The 21,218-nt window shown below is 42.5% G+C and overlaps 1 protein-coding gene across 2 annotated transcripts; it reads right to left on the bottom strand.

The window, feature by feature from the left end:
- Positions 1-589: 589 nt before the first annotated feature.
- CAMK2N2 (calcium/calmodulin dependent protein kinase II inhibitor 2) lies at positions 590-7,255 on the bottom strand. Of its 2 annotated transcripts, XM_077290117.1 has the most exons (3): positions 6,764-7,204; positions 6,104-6,118; positions 590-4,522 (listed from the first exon to the last, which is right to left on the bottom strand). In XM_077290117.1, exons 1-3 carry the CDS (start codon positions 6,930-6,932, stop codon positions 4,452-4,454), a joined length of 255 nt encoding a protein of 84 aa, XP_077146232.1. In that variant the 5' UTR covers positions 6,933-7,204; the 3' UTR covers positions 590-4,451. The 2 variants fall into 2 exon arrangements, with proteins under 2 accessions (XP_077146232.1, XP_077146233.1); XM_077290118.1 differs by lacking the exon at positions 6,104-6,118 and having other exon boundaries at positions 6,764-7,255.
- Positions 7,256-21,218: the final 13,963 nt, after the last annotated feature.

Here is a 21,218-nt window from a genome sequence, read left to right as displayed (position 1 = left end):
TTATCCAGCAGCTGCTATATCAAAGAAAAAAAATCTAAAACGTCACATTTATTTGGGTTAATATTAAAAACTAAGTTAAGGATGAAGGGTGTTTTGCTCTAAACGCACAGTCAAGACGTCTGGACACTTACTGGATGATTTTATTTTTTCCTAGTTTTCAATGTTAAAACGTGAAGTTTTAGATGTTTTTGCTTTAATATAGAAACTGATGGACAACCACCCTTTTCTCCATTAATAAGGGCATATTTGAAAAACATATTCAATTATTTTACTGTATACTCTGACACATACCCAGAAATTTTTCTGGACATATAATTTAAAATGCTTCATCTTCATCTGAATCATTTGATCAATACAGGAACAAAATCTATAGATGCTTCATAAACGCTACCCCTGGCAATAATTTTATTCCTGGTTAGCTGATCTGCGCTGTCGAGTTATCACAATTTTTTTACTGACCCCATGAATGAGTAGTCTAATGTTGGGTGCGTTCTGCTTACCTTACGAAGCGTTCTTTACTTTCTCAGTCCTCTTCTTAACCAGAAGATCAGTGGAGTCTTCCCAGTGAAACAAACACACTAGAGCTCAGTGGTGATCAGTTTATTTCTTTATTCACCAAATACAATTGAAATGGTATTAATGTACAATGAGTCATTCCCAGAATGGCACAGCATTGCCTTATTCGAATCAGAAAATGGTGTATAATCATTTAATTTTAAGTCCATGCACAGGATTTAGAAGCTTTTTTAAAAAAATGAAGAAAAAAAAACTGAAAAAAAAAAAAACAATAAAAAAGAAAAGTAGAAAATTAAAAACACAACTATTACGTCCCATAAAAGAGGCGATTAACAGCTGTTACTTCACATTCAGAGACTGAGTGGATTCCTGAAACCATCCCTTGGTTAAAGAAAGTATAAAATTTTCAAGCCACATTATTTCAGCCAGTCAGAAACCTTTATCTCATAGGTCACCACCAGCAGTGATTGTAGACGGAGATGGTAGTGCCACCACCAGGATGTGTGACATATGCCTACCCTTGCTATCAAGTGCTGCACACTGACAGGACTAACATGTCTCAGATTCCCACTCCTAAATACAGATCCAGAAGATGTGACAAGGCTGATATTCTCAAGAGTGAACATTTTGTAGGATACAGTTCTTTCTGTATTTGCAAAAATTGGTATGTTGGGTTGTATTGGTGCCTTTGACATTATAGGCCTATTGCAAAGACCCGATGAGAAATATATATCTATAAATACATATGAAGGTAAAAGTGCCTTTTGTTAAAGCTGTGTCCCTCAGCTATAACCTGCAATATTTCAATTAGAGAGACAAACGATTTAGTGCTATTTCCCTAAAGAGATCTTGAAACTTCTCGTGAGTCCGTAACCCAAAATAAGGGTATGACATTACTTGGGTATTGATGGAAGCACTGACAATGTCTTTGATATTGTCAATGATAAACCTAAAATAATAAAGTTAAAGGGAATCAGACAGCAATTTTGAGTGCACCAAACTGTTAACATTTAATCACACCTACGTCGTCGATCATACTGCCAAGACCACTGAGGAAACAAAGTTTTATTCATACGACTATGAGTTACCAAGTGTCCACTGGGCGTTTCTGAACCATGGAAATATCCTGGCTTCTTGGCTGCAAAACCTTCCCCTCCTCTCTGATCTTGGTTAATATATATTCTAGTGCCATGTGTCATACTACGTCCTAAACAGTAGAAGACTGCTAGCACTGTCAATCAAGAGCAGATAGGAGGGATTGTAGCGTTCTGCTGCTGAGAATCCAGGACACTTCCCTGGTTCGAGAAGGCCTTCTTTTAAATGCTCTAGTTTAGGCTATAGTGTGGCTAGAGCTGTGATGTTGGTCTTGCTTTATAGCCTTATTCTTAGCTTTAATAAAGACAAGGGTCTGATGTTTTGCCTATGCCTTATAATAAGGAATTATTATGTCACACATGATCATTGAAAATGGAAAATTTGTATTTGGAGTATTAAATAAAAATGATATGCTAAAAAAAAAGACAAGGATCGCAGTTCTAGTGATGACTCATCTCAAGCTACAGCATCTTGAAGTGACAGCTACAGATAGTTGCAGCTCTCATTTCATCCTGTGCTACTAATGGTCTCATACTATGACCTAAGCATCAGAAGACTGCTGGATGGGGGGTTGACATGGATCTGAAGCTTGGAAACAATGGTTCAGAAAACCTTTTTCTCTTAAAGGCTCTGGCTCAGGCTACATAGTGACTATAGCTGCAATCTTGGTCTTGTTTTGAGGTCTTTTTCTTGACGTTCAACCCAATATACGACTCGAGGAAAGATGTAGCCTAAGCTAAGCAGGTAAAAGTCAAAGCTGCGTATACTTGCAGCTTTTATTTCAGCCTGCATTACTACATTAGGAGACCATTAGATCTATTAATCAAACGCAAACAGGTTGGGTAGGTTTGCTGTCGAAAGGCAAGGACACCTCCCTGGTTCAGGAACGCCCAGTTGACTCTTGACGACTCATTAGCACAGAGTGGGTGAATATTAACTTACTGGTGTGATAAGGAACATAGCTATGATTAAACTTTTTTTTCAGGACCTATTTAGCTGTGTTAGGCACATAATGTGTTCACAACTGCTGACTGATTCCCTTAAAGTTTAGTTTGATATTGTTTGTTATTTGGGATTAGTGGCAAGTTTTGTGTTTTTTTTTAAATATGGCCCCTTTACTATTAGAAGTGAAAACCAGACCAAAATAGAATTGTACTGCTGAAAAAGTGGGGTAAAGTAGTCCTACATAACCAAACCTGATTCCTACCTGACCTTACCCAAGTAACGCTGCCGGAAGAAGTGTGGCCTAACTCAGAAGCGCTCTTTCAGATAGTCGCCATTAAAAACATGTGTGTATGTCTAATAAATATATGTTTCCATACATCAGTTATTTTTCCATGTTGCAATGTAGAAATACGTGCAAACATTTCATACCTCTAGCTCAAAAACTGAATGACACTGAATGTAAAAGAAATACTTGCTACATATGCGATACGCAGATTATGTACAGAAGGAGAACGATCCAGTGTAAACATTTTTCATACGTGAAATGTGCAGCATATTTCTACATATGCACTTAGGTAAAGCTGGCACGTATATAATATATATCAAGTTTAGCGCCATATAAAGCATTGTATACTTATTTAAACATATACTATATAATACATGTATAAGGGACACATATCCGACATGGAACAACATGTCCTAGTAGCAAGCAGCATATTGATGTAAAAATTCTATCAAACAATGGCAAAACATACCATCAGCAGGTTGGCTCAGTTCTTACACATTCATGGTGGTGGCAGCAGTATGTTACATAAATGCCTGATAAAAGCTCCCCCTCCTCGAGTTACTGCACTACATTGCCATCCGGTTGACGCCAATCGCTCTGCGTCCAGACGTTGACTGCATCTCTGACGTGACATTGCACAGTCACCAGCATGTATCAGAATTCATATTAACAAAGAGTTTATAAAAATACAAATGTAAAGGGTTCCTGTTAAAAAGGAGCGTGCTGGGAAAGGGGTGGGATCCAGGATGGGTTCGGAAGCTCATGCAAGAGATGGAGCAAATTAAGTCTTATTCTTGCTTGGGTTTGGACAGCAAAAGGACGGCCTGTGCCTGCTCTGCGCCCTCCAGCCGCTCTGCTTCCGACCTGCTGGTTTCTTGGGCAAGATGAATGGGAAGATGGGTGCTTGTCCAGTCTCTTATTGTTCTGATGCTGGTTTACTGGTTGACTGGAAGGGGCATGGCATTATTAGTTACAATTCATCCCACATGTATATACCTATATATACACATGACTAGATATATTTATATATAGATATATAAACACAGCTGCGCAGATGGGTTCCCTGTGGGTCCACAAATACGCACACAGCTAAAGATTATTACTTCACTAGAGACACATATTTGTCAGAATAAAGTGCATTTCTAATAACCTACTGCCCCTGGGATGTACATTGTGAGTCAGGAGGAGGAGGCAGCACCTGGCAAGGTTTGGAGTTGATAGTCACCAACTCCATGGTGCTCCAGTCTACAAGTACCTTCTTGGCACACAGGCAGATGCTATGGACAACAACACCCATTCTGCAATCTGGGATTGGCTTTTAACATGGGTTGAGAGACTCATCACTGCCCCCAAAGCCCAGGGTGAGGGACAGTGACAAGGGGTAAAGGAAGGTGCTGAAATGAACATCTCCACATTGGAGGTCATTGGCGTGGTCTGAGTGGAGTGGGGAGCCAGATGGCACCATCAGGAGACCTGCAGAGGGTCTGGATCAAGGTGGAGGGTGGAGATTTGCCAGCAGCCTCAAAGCCTTTCCTTCTTCTCCATGTCCACAAACATGCACAGCCAAAAGTGCTTACAAATCAGGGTGGAGAGCAGCCACTTCCACACCTTATACTCCGGAGGGAGACTTGTCCGACACCCCCTTCAGCACCTCGTCTATTCTGTCATCTTCAATAACAACTGAAGAAAGGGAGAAACATGGGGTTGGGTATCAACAGGCAGAGTGTACCAAGAAAGGTGATAGTGGGAAGGAGAGATGACATGGAGAGACATGGAATGCAGAGAAATAAGATGAGGAGGAGGTGAGGGCTTGAGAAGCAAGGAAAACAACATGTGCATTCACTCCTACACTGCAGTTGGCTGGAGTCTAGCAATGCACACACTTATGGACACAATGATGCATTCACGTGTAAACAGAAACAATTGCATAGCTCGATACAAAAGATGCATATATGTACAGCCAGGAAATTGTGCACTCACCTCTTCAAGACTAAGACCTATGCAAAGAGTCCAAGACTAAAGCTGTTTTCATACCTGGTCAAAACCCTACATGCCATCATGGACATAGTCAATTAGAAGTGTGCACATTCTCCACCATTGTCTAGAAAATCTTTACAAAATTGGATTGTGCTCAAATTATTAAGATTAGAGCATTGGTTACTTTAACTCTTGATATTAACACAATGGCTAATAATGTGCAGAACCAAGTTATTGGATGAACTCTACCTTGACTAATGAGAGGTGATCTACTCTGAAAGATATATAAGAGGGATGAACTGTGAGGTCATTAGTCTTCTAACTACACGGTGATCTCTGAGTCTAATCTTTCTTTTCATGGTTACCATTGATGCCTAAAATAGGGCGCTAAAGAAATTGGTACCTATAGGAGAAGGAACCATGCAGCCCTGCTCCTATACCCCATAGTGAAGGCTACATGGACCCTCACGCTGCTGTGTTACTGGTCGCTAAATCCTTGGGTTCATTTAATATTTTATCAGTAATAGAACAAATAGATGGGGGGACAAATAAAAGAAGAAGCTGAAATTAAAAGGAGGTCGGTCTGGCTACTGGAAGCACATTGAGATAAATGGTGCACAAACTAGTGGGCTGAATACATAATGCATCAATGTGCTCTGTACAGGACGCGGAAGGCGAATATTTTGGAAATATTTTCTCCCCTAGATACTCTGTAATGGGTTACGTTTGGTAGTTACGCCAATTCCTTTTAGGTTATCGCATTGCTAGTGCCCCCCAGAAATGCATCATGTAATTTTCCTTGATTTCAATCCCACATACAGGATGGATATTCTGCATTAGAGGCAGCCGTCCTATATGACCTGATGAAATGTAAGTATCTATGGTAACTCGTGAGTTTCAGCTATAGCTGCATCTAAAATGGCACCATATCCATCCTTCCCCTAGGCGTACAGAGCAATGCCATTCTGCATGTCATCAGCTGCACAGACAGAAATGCCCTCCTATGTAGCATTAGATCCGCCAGCAATAGACAGGAGCGGTCCGCAGGGTTAATGGTCTTGCATGGGTTTGGTCACCCCCCAATGTAGAAGGTGAGAGCACAACTTCTTAACACTTCATTGGAAAACAAACAGCACCTCACAGACACTACTGGTAGCAGAAAGTGCCCGCTTCAGGTGGGCGACAACGTACACTGCGTATGTGTGCATCTCTGTGTACAGATATACAGACCACACGTATGCACAGAGAATAGAGAGATATATATGGCAGCTCTGAGATCGGTACCTTGGACAGTGTCAGCTCCAAGAGAGAAGAATGCACAACAAAACAAGGCATTATTGGGGTTAGCAGGTGCATTGTACATATCAGCTCAACATGTTCATCTACCTGTCTGCATCCAGCTCAGCACTGGGCTACAGCCCCCACTACATCAGCCCAGCATGACAGTCTATGGCTGCAATGTGCCCCCACCCCACTCATTCCCTCCACATACCATGCCCCCTATACACAGTAATGAGAGGGTACAAGCAGTGATGCCCCCTTTTATTTGGGATCCATCATCTACCATGCAGATGTATACCCAGTATATGGTCTGATGAGAGATCACACATGGCAAGTAGCCACAGGTGTCTAGTGAGGGCCATAATGGGATCGTGTGTGCCCAGTGGGTATGCCGCATACATGGCTGGCAGCTGGGCACAGTACAGGACTGCAGAAGAGAAGTGCCAGCATGCCAGTCTCTCCTCCCCAGTCACCCCATGGCACACACAGCAGCACCCTCACACAGACTCCATGATGTGGGGAGGAAGAGGGTGATGACATGGAGGAGACAGGCTCTCGTGTATGGATGATGTGCTGCTGCTGCTGGTGTCTGTGCGCTCATCCCCTCTATGAGTACATGATGTCTTATGACTGGCACAGCCCCGGCCATTGAAGCCTTCTTACCTCTCTTGGCTCGGCCAATCTGCCCCAATTTCGGGGGTCTCTTCTGCTGGTTCCCCCCATAGAAGGCGCTGGTGTCCTGCAGACGGCAGCTGAAGGAGATCTGCCCCACCTCGGTGTCAGAGCCGTAGTGCCCCATCTTATCCTCGCTGTAGGGGAGAATCTCAGACATGGTGGCGGCACAAAACCCGGGGATTGCGGCGGGAGCGCTGGGGATCCTGCGGCGGCGGCTGCACGGGCGGGCACACAATCCTGCTGTCTGTGGCTACGGCGGAGCGGAGCAGACTGCGGAGGAATACGGGCGGGCTCAGCAGCACTGGAGGGGACCCGGGGGTGTGCACTGCTCCCCCAGCTCCTGAGTACACGTCTGAGGAGAATCTCAGAGCTTCTACATCATAAAGGGGAGCAGTGTCCCGGTGACGTCATGTGAGGGGGTGTGTGACATCAGGAGGCGAGAGCGGAATAACAATGACACTGCAGCAAAACAAGGAATCAACTTCACAGAAACAAACCCCAGAGAACAGGGGCGGGCGGGCGGAATCCTGGGAGGAGGGGGTCTGCCGGTCTATCCTCGGGAGAGGGGACCCCCGCCGTCCCCTGTGACATGTACATCCATGTGCTGACCGCAGTGATTCCGCCCCACTATGTATGGGATTAGCACTCACCCGCCATGTACAGGGCTGAAGGATTAGGATAGCAGCCACAGTCTGGGGATTTTCATAGCCGACCCCATAATGGCCAGGAACAGCTACTGAGCAAAAGTGTGAGAAAATGCTGCAAAGTGAGAGTGGTTTCCACATTAGAAGGGTTAATAGTTTATTTTATCAATTAGCAAAGGGAACGAACAAAGGGAAATTTAAAGCAAATCAATATTTGGTGGAAACAAGGTCAAATGACTCAAATATGCACAAAAACATAGAAACTGGGTGCAAAAAATGGCAGCAGTGCTCTGGACTGAGGGGTCAGACTGTGAAAAACGTGTCTTTAACATAAAAACAGTAAAATAATGTGTCTGCAGGCAACAGTGAAGCATGGTGGAGGTTCCCTGCATTTTTGGGGGCTGCATTATTTCAGCAAATGGAGTTTTGTATTTGGTCAGGATTAATGGTGTCAACAATGATGAGAAATCCAGGCAGATACTTATCCAGCATGCTGTGCCATCAGGGAGGTGTCTGGATCTAATTTTATTCTGCAGGATGACAAGGACCACCAAACATACAGCCAATGCCATTAACAACTCTCTTCAGCATAAAGAAGAACGAGCAGTGTTGGACGTAATGATATGTCCCTCACAGAGACCTGATCACAACATCATCAAGTCTGTCTGGGATTATGTGAAGAAACGGAGGCATGTGCACAAGCCTACAGCCACAGAAGATCTGTGGTGGTTCTCCAAGATGTTTGGAACAATCTCCCTGCTGAGTTCCTTTCAAAATCTGTGTGCAAGTGTATCTAGAAGAATTGATAGTATTTTAAAGGCAAAAAGTGATCACGCCAAATATTGATTTCATCTACATTTCTCTTTCATTCATTCACTATTCAGTTTGTTAATTGATAAAAGTAAATTAACACTTCTATTTAAAAAAAAAATCATTCAAATTTTGCTAATTTTTTTCCACAGCTGCCTAAAACGTTTATTTATTGCAAATTACAGTACCTCTTTAAAGGGTATCCACAACATATAATAAAGGTAAGGTAATATATAGATCCGGATCCACCACCCAGTTTTCCTAAGCACTTATCAAAGGCCGGAAATGTAGTGTTGGCGATATAAAGAGTGTACCACCGTGCACAAAGCCCTCTTGGAAAGCAAAGCTACCAAGAGGGTCCCTGCTCTTCATATCTGGTATGAATCCTTTCACTTTAGAATGAATCCACAGAATATTACCAGATCCTTCAATCCCCTTGTTGGTCAAGGGGCCTCTGAGAAAGCAGAAGCTATCTGCTTATAAGATGCTAGATTTTGACAGTATAGGGTTGGCACTCGAGTATAATTTTAAGTAACACATTTAGCACACATGTATTAAGGTGTCTGGTATATGCCTCTTCAAGAAAAATATTCATACCGCATGAACTTTTCCATATTTATTAATGTTACACCCACAAACATACATTTTTTCATTGGGATTTTATGTGATTCATCAACAGAAAGTAGCAAGTATTTGTGATGTGTAAAGGAAGTGATACACGGTTATCTAATTATTTGAAAGATAATTTATAAAAATATGAATATGAAAACGGTGATGTGCATTTGTTGTCAGCACCCCCCCCCCCAGCCATACCTGGTAGAACCACCTTTTGCTGCTGTTTCTGCTGTAAGGCTTTTGGAGTATGTCTCCACCAGCTTGGCACAGCTAGAGGCTGATATTTGTACCCATTCTTTGCTCTAGCTCAGGGAGATTGATTGGAGACCGTCTGTGAACAGCAATTTTCAAAGTCTTGCCGGAGATTCTCAATGGGATTTAGGTCTGGACGTTGACTGTGGGCCATTTACACACATGGATATGCTTTGGTGTAAACCATTCTATTGTAGCTCTGGCAATATGTTTAGGATCAGTGCTGAAAGGTGAACTTATGCCCCAGTCTCAAGTCTTTTGCAGCCTCTAACAGGCTTTCCTCCAGGATTGCCCTGTATTTAATTCCATCCATCTTCCTATTAACTCTGACCATCTTTCTTGTCCCTACTGACGAAAAGCATCCCCATAGCATAATGCTGCCACCACATTGTTTGACGGTGGGGATGATGTTTTCATGATGATGTGCAGTGCTAGATTTCCACCACACATAGCGTTTTGCATTTAGCCTAAAAAGTTCTACTTTGGTCTCATCTGACCAGAACACCTTCTTCCACATGCTAGTTGTGTCCCCTACATGGCTTTTTGCAAACAGGACTTTTTATCGCTTGCTTTAAAAAATAGATTTCTTCTTGTCACTCTTCCATAAAGGCCAAGTATACAACTTATAGTTGCTATGTGGACAGATTCTCCCACCTGAGCTGTGGATTTTTGCAGCTCCTCCAGAATGACCATAGGCTTCTTGGCTGCTTCTCTAATTAGTGCTCTCCTTGCTTAGGATGTCAATTCAGATGGACTGCTATGTCCTGGTAGGTTTGCATTTGTGTTATACTCCTTCCATTTTTGGTTTGATGGATTGAACAGTACTCTGATGAGATGTTCAGAGCTTGGACTGTTTTTTTTTATAACCTAACTCTGCTGTACTCGTCTCAACAACTTTATCCTGATCTGTCTGGTGTGATCCTTGGTTTTCATGATGCTGTTTGACCCTTAATTTTCTCAAACAAACCTGTAAGGCCTTCACAGAACAGCTGTAGTTATGCTGAGAATAAATTACAAACAGATGCATTAAATTTACTAATTATGTGACTTCTGGAGGCAACTGGTCACTCAGGATTTTATTTAGACTACAGGGGGCTGAGTACAAATGCACAGCACAATTTTCAGATTTCTATTTTCAAATAATTAGAAAATCATATATCATATTATTACGCTTCATAAATACTTGTTACTTCGAGTTGGTATATCACATACAATCCCAATAAAATACATTTAAGTTTGAGGGTGTAACGTGAAAAAAATGTAGAAAAGTTCATGAATTATGAATAGTGTTGAGCATTCCGATACTGCAAATATCGGGCATCGGCCGATTTTCGCTGTATCGGAATTCCGATACCGAGTTCCGATATTTTTGTGATATCGGAATCGGAAGTTCCTATAAGTTCCCAGGCGTGTGTGGTGCATATGGTTCCCAGGGTCTGGAGGAGAGGAGACTCTCCTTCAGGCCCTGGGATCCATATTCATGTAAAAAATAAAGAATAAAAATAAAAAATATGGATATACTCACCCCTCCGACGGACCCTGGACCTCAGCGGTGCAACCGGCAGCCTCCGGTCCTAAGAATGCAGTGAGTGTAGGACCTGCGATGACGTCGCGGCTTGGGATTGGTCGCGTGAACGCTCATGTGACCGCTCACGTGACCGCGACGTCATCGAAGGTCCTTCACTCTGCATTCTTAGGAACGGAGGCAGATGCTTGCAGCGGTGACAGCCAGGGCTCGTCCGAGGGTGAGTATATCCATATTTTTTATTTTTATTCTTTATTTTTTACATGAATATGGATCCCAGGGCCTGAAGGAGAGTTTCCTCTCCTTCAGACCCTGGGAACCATCCAGGATCACTTCCGATATTTGTGTCCCATTGACTTGTATTGGTATCGGTATCGGCGATATCCGATATTTTTTGGATATCGGCCGATCCAATGCGATACCGATACTTTCAAATATCGGAAGGTATCGCTCAACACTAATTATGAATAATTTTTCAAAGCATTTTAACTATAGCGGACGCAGCGAAACCAGGGACCTACAGCCTAAGAGGGCACAAAACTCTCCTCAAGTCTTCCTTTGTATTTAAGTATTTGGGTATGTGCACACGTTGCGGATTTGCCTGTGGAATTTTCTGTGCAGATTCTGCATCTCTTGGCAGAAAACGCAGGTAAAAATCAGCGTGGATTTGATGCCGATTTTCTTGAGTTTTTTTCTTACGGATATGTATGCGTTTTTGTAAGCTAAATAAAGATCTATTTAAAAAAAAAAGAATTGTGATGTCATTTCTTGTGCAACCTCTTCATTTACATACTCCATTGAAGAATAATGTTTTCACACACAGAAAGATAGATAGATAGATAGATAGATAGATAGATAGAGCTATAGATAGATAGAGCTATAGATAGATAGACCTATCGATAGATGTATCGATAGATAGATAGATCTATCGATAGATAGATCTATAGATAGATCGATCTATCTAACGATATATCTAGAAGTCCAAAAAATCAGAGCAGCACACCATTATGGATAAAGTTTTGAAGGTGTTCAAGTTTTAATAGTCCATCGTGGCGAAGTTTCAGCTCATAAAGAGCCTTTCTCAAGCTATATAGATAGATATATCTATACATAGATATATCTATAGATACAGTGCCTTGCGAAATTATTCGGCCCCCTGGAACTTTTCAACCTTTTCCCACATATCATGCTTCAAACATAAAGATACCAAATGTAAATTTTTGGTGAAGAATCAACAACAAGTGGAACACAATTGTGAAGTTGAACAAAATGTATTGGTTATTTTAAATTTTTGTGGAAATTCAAAAACTGAATCCAGGGGGCCGAATACTTTCGCAAGGCACTGTAGATATATCTATAGATAGATAGATGATAGATAGATAATACCAAGCTCGATGTTTAGTAATAAACATAATAAAATCATACATAAAGAGTGAAATAAAGACACACACACAAAAACTGCGTTAGGCCGGGGTCACACTTGCGAGAAACTTGCACGAGTCTCGCACTTCAATACCCGGCACTGCCGCAAGCACTCGAACCGGAGCATTCAGCTGCATAGAAATACATGCAGCCACACACTCCAGTCCCGAGTGCCGGCGGCAGTGCCGGGTATTGAGGTACGAGACTCTTGCAAGTTTCTCGCACGTGTGACCCCGGCCTTAAATGCAATATCTGTTTAATTTAAAAAAAAAAAAATTGAAGAAAAAATGGTGTGGGCTCCCACGCAATTTTCTATGCCAGAGAGGGAAAGCCAGTGACTGGGGGGCCAATGTTTATAACCTAGGAAGGGGTTAATACCCTTGGATCTTCCCAGGCTATGAATATCAGCCCGCAGCTGTATATTTAGCCTTTACTGGCTATTAAAATAGGGGGACCCCCTCAAAAAAACGACGTGGGGTCCCCCTATAATTAATAGCCAGAAAAGTCTATACAGACAGCTGCAGGCTAATATTCATAGCCTAGGAAGGGGCCACGGATATTGCCACCCAGGCTACAAACACTAGCACACAGCCACCCCAGAAATGGCGCATCTGAAAGATGCACCAATTCCAGAACTTAGCCTCTCTCTACCCACTATCCTGTAGAGGTGGCATATGGGGTAATATTTGTGGGGTTGATGTCACCTTTGAATTGTAAGGTGACATCATGCCGGCTTAGTAATGGAGAGGTGTCAATAAGACACCTATCCATTACTAATCCTATAGTTGTGAAAGGGTTAAATAAAGACACAGCCATAATAAAGTATTTTAATGAAATAAAACACTACACAGTTTGCCATCTTTATTGTACTGCTAATCCATGCAACACCCTCGATCTCCTGCAAAAATAGAAAATAAAATAAACCAACACAAATACTCCCTGGTCCGATGTAGTCCATTTAATAACAAGTGTCCCACGATGATCTCCCCTATAGAGCTGTCACATCAGGAGATGTGACTGCTCTACAGGACCTCCAGTGACACACTGACAGGAGACATTGGCTCCTGCAGTGTTATCACTGAGGGTTCCAAGAGTTCATGCTCTCACTTTACGGCACTGCTGCGTGAGAATTTTCCCACGCAGTGATGCAGCAAGTGACAGTATGAACTCTGCTGAACTCACGGCAGTAGAGGGATACAGTGCGGAGGATTATCTTCTGTCATTATATCACCGGAGCCCCTGGAGAGCGGTCACATCTTCTGACCGATGGGAGATCGTCATGGGGCACTCATTATTAACCCCTTCCTGACCTTTGACGCCATGTAGGCGTCATGAAAGTCGGTGCCAATCCGACCTGTGACGCCTATGTGGTGTCATGGAATGATCGCGTCCCTGCAGATCGGGTGAAAGGGTTAACTCCAATTTCACCCGATCTGCAGGGACAGGGGGAGTGGCTTCACCCCCACCGTGGCTACGATCGCTCTGATTGGCTGTTGAAAGTGAAACAGCCAATCAGAGCGATTTGTAATATTTCACCTATGAAAATGGTGAAATATTACAATCCAGCCATGGCCGATGCTGCAATACCATCGGCCATGGCTGGAAAGCCTAATCTGCCCCCCCCACTGCCACCGATTGCCTCCCCAGTCCTCCTTTCTGCACCGTACTGTGGTCCGCTCCCCTCCGTCCTCCTGTCCGCTCCCCCGTCCTCCTGTCCACTCCCCCCGTGCTTCGATCCACCCCCCCGTGCTCCGATCCCCCCGTGTTCCGATCTCCCCCCTCATACTTACCGAGCCTCGCGGTGTCTGTCCGTCTTCTTCATGGGCGCCGCCATCTTCCAAAATGGCGGGTGCATGCGCAGTGCGCCCTCCGAATCTGCCGGCTGGCAGATTCGTTCCAGGTACATTTTGATCACTGTGATAAAACCTATCACAGTGATCAAAATAAAAAAATAGTAAATGAACCCCCCCTTTATCACCCCCATAGGTAGGGACAATAATAAAAATAAAGAAAATATATATATTTTTTTCTTCCCCCACTAGGGTTAGGGTTAGGGTTAGAGCTAGGGCTAGGGTTAGGGTTAGGGCTAGGGTTAGGGTTAGGGTTAGAATTAGGGTTAGAATTAGGGTTAGAACTAGAGTTAGGGTTAGATTAGACTATGTGCACACATGGTGCGGATTTTGCTGTGGATCCGCAGCAGATTGGCCGCTGCGGATTCGTAGCAGTTTTCCATCAGGTTTACAGTACCATGTAAACCTACTGAAAACCAAATCCGCTGTGCCCATGGTGCGGAAAATATCGCGTGGAAACACTGTGTTGTATTTTCCGCAGCATGTCAATTCTTTGTGCGGATTCCGTTTTACACCTGCTTTTCAATAGGAATCCGCAGCTGAAATCTGCAAAAAAACACTGGAAATCCGGGGAAAATGCGCAGGTAAAACGCAGTGCCTTTTACCTGCGGATTTTTCAAAAATGGTGGGGAAAAATCTCACACAAATCCGCAATGTGGGCACATAGCCTTAGGGTTAGGGTTGGAATTAGAGTTAGGGTTGGAAATAGGGCTAGGGTTGGAAATAGGGTTAAGATTAGGCTTGTGGTTAGGGTTAGGGGTGTGTTGGGTTAGGGTTGTGGTTAGGGGTGTGTTGGGGTTAGGGTTATATCTAGAGTTGGGATTAGGGTTTGGGGTGTGTTGGGGTTAGTGTTGGAGTTAGAATTGAGGGGTTTCCACTGTTTAGGCACATCAGGGGTCTCCAAACGCAACATGGCGCCACCATTGATTCCAGCCAATCTTGCGTTCAAAAAGTCAAATGGTGCTCCCTCCCTTCCGAGCCCAGCCGTGCCCCCAAACAGTGGTTTACCCCCACATTTGGGGTACCAGCATACTCAGGACAATCTGGGCAACAATTATTGGGGTCCAATTTCTCCTGTTACCCTTGCAAAAATAAAAAAATTGCTTGCTAAAACATAATTTTAGAGGAATAAAAAAAAATATTTTTTATTTTCACGGCTCTGCGTTATAAACTTCTGTGAAGTACTTGGGGGTTCAAAGTGCTCACCACACATCTAGATAAGTTCCTTGGGGGGTCTAGTTTCCAAAATGGGGTCACTTGTAGGGGGTTTCTACTCTTTAGGCACATCAGGGGCTCTGCAAATGCAACGTGACACCAGCAGACCATTCCATCAAAATCTGCATTTCAAAACGTCACTGCTTCCCTTCCGAGCCCCAACGTGTGCCCAAACAGTGGTTTACCCCCACATATGGGGTACCAGTGTACTCAGGACAAACTGGAGAACAACTATTGCAGTCCAATTTCTCCTGTTACTCTTGCAAAAATAAAAAATTGCTTGCTTAAACATAATTTTTGAATGAAAAATTATTTTTTATTTTCACGGCTCTGCGTTGTAAACTTCTATGAAACACTTGGGGGTTCTAAGTGCTCACTACACATCTAGATAAGTTCCTTGGGGGTCTAGTTTCCAAAATGGGGTCATTTGTGATGGGTTTCTACTGTTTAGGCACATCAGGGGCTCTGCAAATGGAATGTGATGCCCACAGACCACTCCATCAAAGTCTGCATTTCAAAACATCACTACTTCCCTTCCGAACCCCGACTTGTGCCCAAACAGTGGTTTACCCCCACATATGGGGTATCAGTGTACTCAGGACAAACTGGGCAACAACTTTTGGGGTCCAATTTCTCCTGTTACCCTTGGGAAAATAAAAAATTGTGGGCTAAAAAATCATTTTTGAGAAAAGAAAAATTATTTTTTATTTCCATGGCTCTGCGTTATAAACTTCTGTGAAGCACTTGGGGGTTCAAAGTGCTCACCACACATCTAGATTAGTTCCTTGGGAAGTCTATTTTCCAAAATGGGGTCACTTGTGGGGGAGCTCCAATGTTTAGGCACACAGGGGCTCTCCAAACGCGACATGGTGTCCGCTAATGATTTGAGCTAATTTTCTATTCAAAAATCCAAATGGCGTGCCTTCCCTTCCGAGCCCTGCCGTGCGCCCAAACAGTGGTTTACCCCCACATATGTGGTATCATCGTACTCAGGACAAACTGGACAACAACAATTGGGGTCCAATTTCTCCTGTTACCCTTGGGAAATTAAAAAATTCTGGGCTAAAAATCATTTTTGAGGAAAGAAAAATTATTTATTAGTTTCACGGCTCTGCGTTATGAACTTCTGTGAAGCACCTGGGGGTTTAAAGTGCTCACTATGCATCTAGATAAGTTCCTTGGGGGATCTAGTTTCCAAAATGGGGTCACTTGTAGGGGAGCTCCAATGTTTAGGCACACAGGGGCTCTCCAAACGCGACATGGTGTCCGCTAACGATTAGAGCTAATTTTCCATTCAAAAAGTCAAATGGCGCGCCTTCCCTTCCTAGCCTTGCCGTGCACCCAAACAGTGGTTTACCCCCACATATGAGGTATCTACGTACTAAGGAGAAATTGCCCAAAAAATTTTAGGATCCATTTTATCCTGTTGCCTATGTGAAAATGAAAAAATTGAGGCTAAAATATTTTTTGTGTGAAAAAAAAGTACTTTTTCATTTTTGCGGATCAATTTGTGAAGCACCTGGGGGTTTAAAGTGCTCACTATGCTTCTAGATAAGTTCCTTGGGGGGTCTAGTTTCCAAAATGGGGTCACTTGTGGGGGAGCTCCAATGTTTAGGCACACGGGGGCTCTCCAAACGCCACATGGTGTCCGCTAAAGATTGGAGCCAATTTTTCATTCAAACAGTCAAATGGCGCTCCTTCCCTTCCGAGCCCTGCCGTGCGCCCAAACAGTGGTTTACCCCCACATATGAGGTATCAGCGTACTCAGGACAAATTGGACAACAACGTTCGTGGTCCAGTTTCTCCTTTTACCCTTGGGAAAATAAAAAAAATTGTTGCTAAACGATCATTTTTGTGACTAAAAAGTTAAATGTTCATTTTTCCTTCCATGTTGCTTCTGCTGCTGTGAAACAACTGAAGGGTTAATAAACTTCTTGAATGTGGTTTTGAGCACCTTGAGGGGTGCAGTTTTTAGAATGGTGTCACTTTTGGGTATTTTCAGCCATATAGAACACTCAAACTGACTTCAAATGTGAGGTGGTCCCTAAAAAATGGTTTTGTAAATTTTGTTGTAAAAATGAGAAATCACTGGTCAAATTTTAACCCTTATAACTTCCTAGCAAAAAAAATTTTGTTTCCAAAATTGTGCTGATGTAAAGTAGACATGTGGGAAATGTTATTTATTAACTATTTTGTGTCACATAACTCTCTGGTTTAACAGAATAAAAATTCAAAATGTGAAAATTGCAAAATTTTCAAACTTTTCGCCAAATTTCCATTTTTTTTCACAAATAAACTCAGAAATTATCGACCTAAATTTACCACTAACATGAAGCCCAATATGTCACGAAAAAACAGTCTCAGAACCTCTAGTATCCGTTGAAGCGTTCCTGAGTTATTACCTCATAAAGGGACACTGGTCAGAATTGCAAAAAACGGCCAGGTCAGTAAGGTCAAAATAGGCTGGGTCATGAAGGGGTTAAACGGATTACACCAGAACAGGGAGTATACTGTTGGTTTATTTTTATTTTTTTACAGGTGATCGAGGGCGTCAGGGACTAGGTGATTGGTGAGTATGTACTTCATGTGTGTATGTGTTTTGTTTTTACACTTGAACACAGTAGCAGGATGATGGGACTACTACTGTCTCATCATTGGCTAGCTGTCACTGTGGCAGGCATAGCCGGATGGTACTAGTAGTCCCATCGGACGATGCCTGCCTACATACAGACTCGCACACATACACAGCCCCGCACAGACCCCCGCAGACACACACAGACATGCACATCTTCTCCACACACAGTCTCCGCCCACACACATAGCCTCCACCCACACTCCCCCCATACACTCTTCCTCCTCCCTATCTGCAGCGCTTCTCGCATGCAACTCCTTAGCAAAACCGCAGATCTTTTTAAACCTGCAGTTCTGCTGCGGATTTGCCTGACTCAATGTAAGTAAATGGGTGCAGGAACGCTGAGAACCGCAAAAAGAACTGACATGCTGCGGAAAATAAAATGCTGCAAATCCGCACGTTTTTTTCCACAGCCTGTGCACAACAATTCTCAATTTCCTATTGACTAACATTGCTTGTGCACTACACTGCGGAATTCCATGCGTCCAGAAACACATCAAAATCCGCAGTGTGTGCACATAGCCTTTATGTAGAGGGAAGAGAGGGACATATCCCAGGAACTGAGAGGCACAGGAACAAAAGAAAATCAACAGATTCAGTAGAAAAAAATCCATATTTATGGCGAATGACAATTCATCTTTTTTAGAGGTGGCACACAGGGTACTCAGAGTAAGATGGAATGGCTGTATAAAGTGAAGAGTATGGCGGTGACTTTTGTCTACAACCGAATAGAAACATATAGTAAATCCCCCCTGGCAAATAACAGTATATGGAAATAGTTTATCTTAACAGAAACTCTGTATATCTCTCCTTAACAATCAACAAGTAAGTGTTAACCTTGAAATTCATTAGCTCAGTTCCTTGCCTATAATCCTATAGACATTAAGAATCTACTTTTAGGTGGCTGTTGGCCCCTTACCTACTACTCCCTTGTTCTGCTGCCGCACAGGTTGCACATATTGTACTGCATATCTGCCTCTGGGCTGAATTATATGGAAGCACAGTATCAGTGGTGTTCTGCTATCAGTAATATTAAACAGGGTAAGGGGAGACACTTGATCTTTCCGTACTGACTATTGTGTGTCTATTTGTGCATACAGGTAATGTTGCCCTTTGTTTTAATTGATCGCACTAGTTCTTCATGTATTGTTTATTTATTTTATTTTACTCACTTATATAGCGCCATTAATTCAACAGCACTTTACAGACATTATCGGCACTGTCCCCATTGGGGCTCACAATCTACATTCCCTATCATTATGTATTTGGAATGTGGGAGGAAACCAGAGAACCCATAGGAAACCCACTCAACATGGGGAGAACATACAAACTACTAGCAGATGTTGTCATTGGTAGGATTTAAACCCAGGACCCCAGCGCTGCAGGACTGCAGTGCCAACCACTGAGCTAACTGAGTTACCGTCTTACTAAATATGGAGACCATTCATGACTATGGCTACTGATGATGGCAATTGATGGTGGGCTATTTTTTTTGCTTGCTAATGCTGATATTTATTTACATGGGACTACATGGTTCGTTCTTAGAAATTGCCTCCATAAGTCTGGTGTGAGTCTACACTGTTACTGATTGAATTTGATTCTCTTTTTTGTCAACATATATGTACTAGTAGCATAACAATTAACATCAGGACTACTAAATTAGTTGTGGGATAAGTATTATATTGTCATATGGGAGGTCACTAGAATCTGATAGTAGAGGTGCTTCTCACAAAATTAGAATATCATCAAAAAGTTTATTCCAGTTCTTCAATACAAAAAGTGAAACTCTCTTCCGACAAGCCTACAACCTGCAGTAACCACCAATCGACCAAACCACTGCACGACCAGCTCTATCCTCACCTACTGTATCCTCACCCATCCTTTATAGATTGTGAGCCCTCGCGGGCAGGGTCCTCTCTCCTCCTGTACCAGTTGTGACTTGTATTGTTCAAGATTATTGTACTTGTTTTTATTATGTATACCCCTCCTCACATGTAAAGCGCATGGAATAAATGGCGCTATAATAATAAACAATAATATATTATATAGAGTCATTACAAACAGAGTGATCTATTTCAAGTGTTTACTTATGTTAATGTCATTAACCCCTTCACCCCCAAGGGTGGTTTGCACGTTAATGACCGGGCCAATTTTTACAATTCTGACCACTGTCCCTTTATGAGGCTATAACTCTGGAACGCTTTGACGGATCTTGGCGATTCTGATATTGTTTTCTCGTGACATATTGTACTTCATGTTAGTGGTAAAATTTATTCGATATAACTTGCGTTTATTTGTGAAAAAAATGGAAATTTGGCGAAAATTTTGAAAATTTCGCAATTTTCCAAATTTGAATCTTTATGCCCTTAAATCACAGACATATGTCACGCAAAATACTTAATAAGTAACATTTCCCACATGTCTACTTTACATCAGTACAATTTTGGAACCAAAATTTTTTTTTGTGACGGAGTTATAAGGGTTAAAAGTTGACCAGCAATTTCTCATTTTTACAACACCATTTTTTTTTAGGGACCACATCTCATTTGAAGTCATTTTGAGGGGTCTATATGATAGAAAATACCCAAGTGTGACATCATTCTAAAAACTGCACCCCTCAAGGTGCTCAAAACCACATTCAAGAAGTTTATTAACCCTTCAGGTGTTTCACAGGAATTTTTGGAATGTTTAAATAAAAATGAACATTTAACTTTTTTTCACACAAAATTTATTTCAGCTCCAATTTGTTTTATTTTACCAAGGGTAACAGGAGAAAATGGACCCCCAAAGTTGTTGTACAATTTGTCCTGAGTACGCTGATACCCCATATGTGGGGGTAAACCACTGTTTGGGCGCATGGCAGAGCTCGGAAGGAAAGGAGCGCCATTTGACTTTTCAATGCAAAATTGACTGGAATTGAGATGGGACGCCATGTTGCGTTTGGAGAGCCCCTGATGTGCCTAAACACTGAAACCCCCTACAAGTGACACCATTTTGGAAAGTAGACCCCCTAAGGAACTTATCTTGACGTGTGGTGAGCACTTTGACCCACCAAGTGCTTCACAGAAGTTTATAATGCAGAGCCGTAAAAAAAGAAATCATATTTTTTCACAAAAATGATTTTTCGCCCCCAATTTTTTATTTTCCCAAGGGTAAGAGAAGAAATTGGACCCCAAAAAATGTTGTGCAATTTGTCCTGAGTACGCTGATACCCCATATGTGGGTGTAAACCATTGTTTGGGCGCATGGCAGAGCTTGGAAGGGAAGGAGCGCCATTTGACTTTTCAATGCAAAATTGACTGGAATTGAGATGGGACGCCATGTTGCGTTTGGAGAGCCCCTGATGTGCCTAAACATTGAAACCCCCTACAAGTGACACCATTTTGGAAAGTAGACCCCCTAAGGAACTTATCTAGATGTGTGGTGAGCACTTTGACCCACCAAGTGCTTCACAGAAGTTTATAATGCAGAGCCGTAA

The sequence above is a fragment of the Ranitomeya variabilis genome, chromosome 2 (assembly GCF_051348905.1).
Source record: "Ranitomeya variabilis isolate aRanVar5 chromosome 2, aRanVar5.hap1, whole genome shotgun sequence".
NCBI classification, from domain to species: Eukaryota; Metazoa; Chordata; class Amphibia; order Anura; family Dendrobatidae; genus Ranitomeya; species Ranitomeya variabilis.
The sequence above is the reverse complement of the archived record's forward strand: the minus strand, read 5'-3'. Positions and strand labels throughout refer to the sequence as shown.